The 5635-nt window shown below is 41.7% G+C and overlaps 1 protein-coding gene and 1 long non-coding RNA gene across 2 annotated transcripts in view; both read right to left on the reverse strand.

The window, feature by feature from the left end:
- LOC108166726 (uncharacterized) overlaps window positions 1-4127 on the reverse strand; it is a 5036-nt gene extending 909 nt beyond the window's left edge. Inside the window, exon 1 of the long non-coding RNA XR_001777078.1 lies at window positions 3830-4127. This is a non-coding gene — a long non-coding RNA (uncharacterized LOC108166726). The remainder of the gene's footprint in view (window positions 1-3829) is intronic.
- A 42-nt stretch (window positions 4128-4169) lies between these two features.
- The window catches only part of ext1b (exostosin glycosyltransferase 1b), a 145109-nt gene continuing 143643 nt past the window's right edge, over window positions 4170-5635 (reverse strand). The window contains exon 11 of the mRNA XM_008422746.2: window positions 4170-4454. Coding sequence (XP_008420968.1) covers window positions 4269-4454 — 186 coding nt within the window. The 3' untranslated portion in view covers window positions 4170-4268. The remainder of the gene's footprint in view (window positions 4455-5635) is intronic.

Consider the following 5635-nt stretch of genomic DNA (forward strand, 5'->3'; position numbering starts at 1 on the left):
CAGAAACGGGCTGACGGAAACGGGCCGACGTGCCCAGAAACGGGCCGACGGAAACGGGCCGACGTGCCCAGAAACGGGCTGACGGAAACGGGCCGATGTGCCCAGCGAGGAGGAAATAAACTGAACAGATATCAGCTGCTCCCCTCAGAGACGCAGGCCTGATGTGTTCAGGTCCAACACAGAGCGTTGGAAAAGTATCCTGTCATCGTTCAATGGGTTCAATAAACCAACACAAAGTAGCTCATAACTGAAATGTCCTGCAAAAAGCAAATACACAACAACCAAAAACATGACTGGAAACTTTAACGTAAAAATCCCAGAAAGTTTTGGAATTCGGTGCAGAATGTTGCTCGTTTATCGTGTTAAGAAATTAATTTATTCTCACAATAAATTCCAAGTATTGAAGTTTAAAACCCCTAAAACTGAACTTAGTTTTACAATTTCCTCCACTGTCTGTTCAATAAGAGTATCAATACATTTGAAAATATGATTAAGTGCAGTTAGTGATCAGTTTAGTGACATAAAACACGTCTTTATGTGACTGCAGGGTTTCCCTCAGTGTACTATGAGCCTGGCGGGCCGCCAGGCTTCACTTGTGCCCCCGCCAGGCTAAGCATTGTTTATTTATTTGTTTTTTAATGACTCCCTTTTTTAAGACTTTATATTTGGTGTTCAGGTGTTAAACTTCAATCTTCCAATAACATAATTACCAAGTGATATTTTCAAATTTCCTGTCAACTTTTAACTCAAAAACACGAGTCGCTGGATGAACGACTGACCCAACACCCAGAACCGCGGGCTTTTCTGGGGAAACCCTGGACTGCTGTCCTGAACAAGCGCATATAAATGTTTAGTATACTTTTTAAAATGTGTATGTGTAAAACAGCTACAAAGTAGGAAAGTAGTACTTATCGTCATTTTAATGGTACCACAAACTATTGTGGTACTACTACTGAGCGTAATGAGCTAAAGTTGATGGTGAAGTCAGAGCAGTGTGTTATGTGCTAGTGTTCTTAGGTAATATATAAATATATATTTTATAATATAAAAAAGCTACAATAGCATGTAGGCTAACACTAGCATGTTGACCTAAAATTAACATTCTCCAATTAGCTTTTACTTGGATAAAAGCTAAAATGCTAATTTCAGAACAGTGGCTAACACTAGCTAGTAGCCAAAGTGTATCACTAGATTTTAAACTGACAGAATGTGGAAATAGTTAGCTGTGACGAAGCTTTTTTCTTTTTTTTTTTGGCAGAATGAGGTTTTCCATTCATTCCAATTGAGTCAAAATATGCATTAAAAAAAACTTACAATTCAATAAATTAAGCTTTTAATACCAATAATCGTAGCTGTAACGTCTTGAATGACCAGAACATTGTAGAAGTTCAAATGACTACTAAACATTCACACAATTATTCATGTTTCCAAGTTATTAAATAAAAAAATCTGATAAGTGTGGCATGCCTGAATAAAGCAGCCAGTTTCCTTCAGACAACAGATCATTAGTAAGTAGTCCGCCTGTGTTTTTATTTAATTTAAATAGATGTGGAGAACCTTAAAGCAAAGTTAGGTAGTTTTCAACAAATATGGTGTGACTGGTCAGAAATGTAAAGTGGGTGTGGCTTATGTTCTACTTCCTGCTTTAAAGTTTAAATTTGAGGCTCATTATGGTAACAGAGAATCTTTTCAATCCACAAATTGTGGATTGTGGCTCTTATGAGGCCACAATTCAACATTTTTGTCTACAATGAGCACATCTGCATTGTGAAACATGGTAGTGGCAGTATCATGCTATGGGGTTACGTCTGCTCAGCACTGAGAGGGACGCTCTAGATGTGTAAAGTTGGTAGAAATAAAGCCCAACAGGCTTGCAGGTGGTTCAGTGTGGCTGAATAAAAATATTTAAAAAAAACATTCCGCACTTTTCAGATTGCTCATAAAAGTTAGGGCCTCTGTTTTAAACTTAAAAACTATGTACTACTTTGTGTTTGGTCATATAAAATACATCAAAGCCAGCTGATACTTTCACAAGGCACCGTTTGTTCTGGTTGCAGTTCTCTTGAGACATTTAAGACGCGGATCCGGATCCAGACGTATCGGATGAAACCAGAACCAGATGTACGTTGAACCCAGATTCTGTTTAATGGCCCAACACTCTGGATTAAACAGATAAAACAAGTAAAAAACAGTAAAAAATGATATGATATATATGCTGAGAGTTGTAAAAAAAAAAAAAGAAAAAAAAAAGGCCTTTGCATCGCTAAAATAAAAAAAAGTGGATAAAATGTGACTATTGTTCCAGGAACCGATCGAACCCGATAGGACCGAGTTTTCAGGTGAACGTTTGTTCGCGGGTCACACATGATGCTTCACCACCAGCTCTTCTCTCTTAACTGAGGCCTGACGAACGGAGGAGAAAACGTTTTAATCAATTAAACTGCCGAGGTCGTCTGACATGTGGAGGGGAAACGAAAAGGAAAAATGGCGTCTAGGCAGCGTGATGCGCAGCAAACAGCGAAGGCAGACTGCAAGGTCATGATGGCGCCGATTAAAAACAGAAAAGATGGCGGTCAAATGAAAAATTTATCTTTACTCCATTAGGATTGTGTTCATGCAAGAAAAGGTTTGGGTTTGTTCTCCGGCGTTCGGCGCTACGAACGGACGGAGAGACGGAAATGAGAGGAAAATGGGTCATGAAACGAGACGAGGGCCGGACGGAACCGGCACCAGGCCGGATCGATCCCCCACCTTCAAATCAAATTAAACTGCTGTAAAACATTTGAGCCGCGATCATTTTAAAGAGATCAATATTTCCAGAGGTCATTCAAGGTCAAATATTTGCAAAAATTAGGAAAATTTGGTATCAATCAAATGTGCTGCCATTTTTTTTAGCTGCACAAACATGACGCAACTTTTATCAGTTTTATTGATTATTATGCAAACTTCACTTTTTCTACTTCCATCAGGATTTCTACTGCTTCTAATATCAGCCAAAGTGCTTAAAAGGATCAAACTCAGCCGTTTAAAAACTCACGGAATGCAGATGCTGCCCCGTCACCTGGCAACCAAAACGGAACTCCATTACCTAGCAACCAAAACGGAACTCTATCACGTTTGTTCAGTAGGTCTAACTGCTGAATGCGCTGTACAATGGCTGTTGGAAAAATGAGAAAAAAGTGCTTTGTTATTGACCTTCCGTCAAGAAATCACCAACCGCATTCTTGTTGGTTGTGCAGGAGGCGCCACTTCTGTTTTTCAAAGATATACGTTTGTAGAATTGCACATTTGGACACATCAAAAATGTATTTGCTTAATGGAAACACGGCAATTACAAAAAAAATCCCGTTGTCGATTAAAAGGTTTTGCTGCTAGGACATTTTTTTAATTTGCAAAACTGCAATGAACACAACAAACTTATTCACACGGGATTTTAATTGCAAATGTGTGTTTTTCCAACGTTAGAATATTGACAGAGTCTGTAATGGAGGCATTGAGTTTCGGGGGCGTGGCTATCAGGAGCTTATCTGGATTTAAAGTGACAGGAAGTAATGTTTTGTATAGGCCACTGAGCTGTTCGAGGAAGCATAACAGGCAGGTTGATCTCAGGTGACCTTTTTTTTTTATCTTAAAAATTATAACGGCACAAATGTAGCAGCACAGTTAACTGACACCATATTCCATTTGATTTTTCCAGGTTTGTTGACCTTTGACCTCTGGATCCACTTATTGATCTCTTAGAAACCAGTTTAATTTAATTTGAGGAACAGCTGATGGGAGACACCAGCAAACTAAACCAAAGCTCTGTGTGCGAACAGCTTCTACCTACAGGAGCCGGATCTGCCGGGTCCGGTTTCATGTCCTGATGCGGGCGAGGAACGCTCAAACGCCCCTCCCCTCTCCACCATCCTGCACATGTGCGGAGAAAGCAGGAAAGTCGACGTCCTCCAGGGTTTTTCCTCGTAGAAAAAAATATTCTAACCCAGTTCCTTCTTGTCTTTTGTCGTCAGTAGTGCGCGCCGTGTGAAACATCCAGTTCTGTTTGCGTCTCTGTTTGCATCGTTTCTGTTTCCTCCTGATTCCCGTCCGGATCAGGTCCGGGGAGCGGCGGCGGCGCTGTGGTCATTGGCGATGCGCTGAGTGGAAGACAGAGCGCCGTCTCTCCCCGTCCACCCGGCCGTGGTGCGGCTGCTCCGCCGGCTCTCCACGGAGTCTCTGTCGCGCGCCTCCCCCTGCGTGGAGTCTCCCCCGAGGGGGCGGCGGTCCTGTCAGAGCCTCTCGATGTCCCTGTATTTTTTGCGGAGGATGGAGACCTGGTCCTTGAAGAGCACGGGGTCCAGCCTCATCTGGGAGTGGACGAGCGGCATGGCGCCAAACCAGCTGGCGAACTTGTTCATGCAGGTCTGCCGCTGGGCGAAGTGGTCCGGGTCGGCCCAGCGGGACGCCCGAGAAGACTGCAGGAGGAAACGCACCATATGTAAAATATGACATATAGTAAGGTTAAGTAATGCAGGCTTTCAGAGATCTACTTCCTGTCACTTTAGGTAAATGCAACCCAGATCTGACTGTCATGAAAGTCTGAATGTCCCAGCTGTGATTTTTTAACCCACACAATAAATCTAATTTGTCATAAACAGGATATGTTGCAACTTTTCCATCATTATGCTGCAGCAGAAGATGCCAGAGGCGTTAAATCAGGACGTAAACAACGGCTGAAACACAGCAAACCTCTTCATTTACCATCATTTCTGGAAAACAGCCTCAGTCTTTTCAGTTTGGTCGGTCCTGAGCCTTAAATATGTTTTTTTTCCCCTCTGAGTTACATTTTTATGTTCGGAAAACATTTCTATTTACAGCAGCTTTTCATCAAAGGATCTGATTAATGAGCTATTTGAAATATTTGTTCCTTTTATGTTCATACTTTGATGTTTTCTGAAGTATTTGTGTATGAATGTTGCTAAATAAATAAACTTGCTTTATCTAAACAGTGCAGATTATTGAGACTCAGACAGACGGAGGAGTCTGAGATTTAAAGAATGAAAAACGTGGGAATCCTGTCAGGAACTCAACTGAAGGACGGATGGATAAAAACGCTTTAAATACTGGATAAACAGCGATTAAAGCTAATGGTTCAGACCTACTAAATCATGTTTGATCCATGATGATTTTATGAATGAATCTTCTGTGTTATTCTCTGGAACGATTCGTCTAACATTTCAACTTCTGATTCAGGCTCCGTCTGCAGAGACGGGAAAACCATCAGAGGAGCAACAAGCTTCTCCATCAATCATCGGCCGCTTCGTCTTTTTTTGGGGGGGTATTTGGACGTCGGTTCCCTTGTTTCTGAGCTTTCGTCCTGCGGCCCCCAGAGGCCTAGCTAAAGTACAGCGTTATAAATCAAGCTTTTGAGAAGCAGGGAGAGCTGGCTGCAGCTCAGAGGAAACGATGGCTGCAAGATGAGTCACGGCTCAGAAGAAGGAAGAAAATCAAAATAACAACTCAGGTTCTGGTCCAACGCTACAAGCTTCATGATTTACTGCATTAGTAATAATAATAAAGTTACTTTGGTGCTTCCTCACCTGCCCCATCATGGTCTATTAGTAATAATAATAAAGTTACTTTGGTGCTTCCTCAC

Source organism: Poecilia reticulata, linkage group LG11 (genome assembly GCF_000633615.1).
Source record: "Poecilia reticulata strain Guanapo linkage group LG11, Guppy_female_1.0+MT, whole genome shotgun sequence".
Classification (NCBI taxonomy): domain Eukaryota; kingdom Metazoa; phylum Chordata; class Actinopteri; order Cyprinodontiformes; family Poeciliidae; genus Poecilia; species Poecilia reticulata.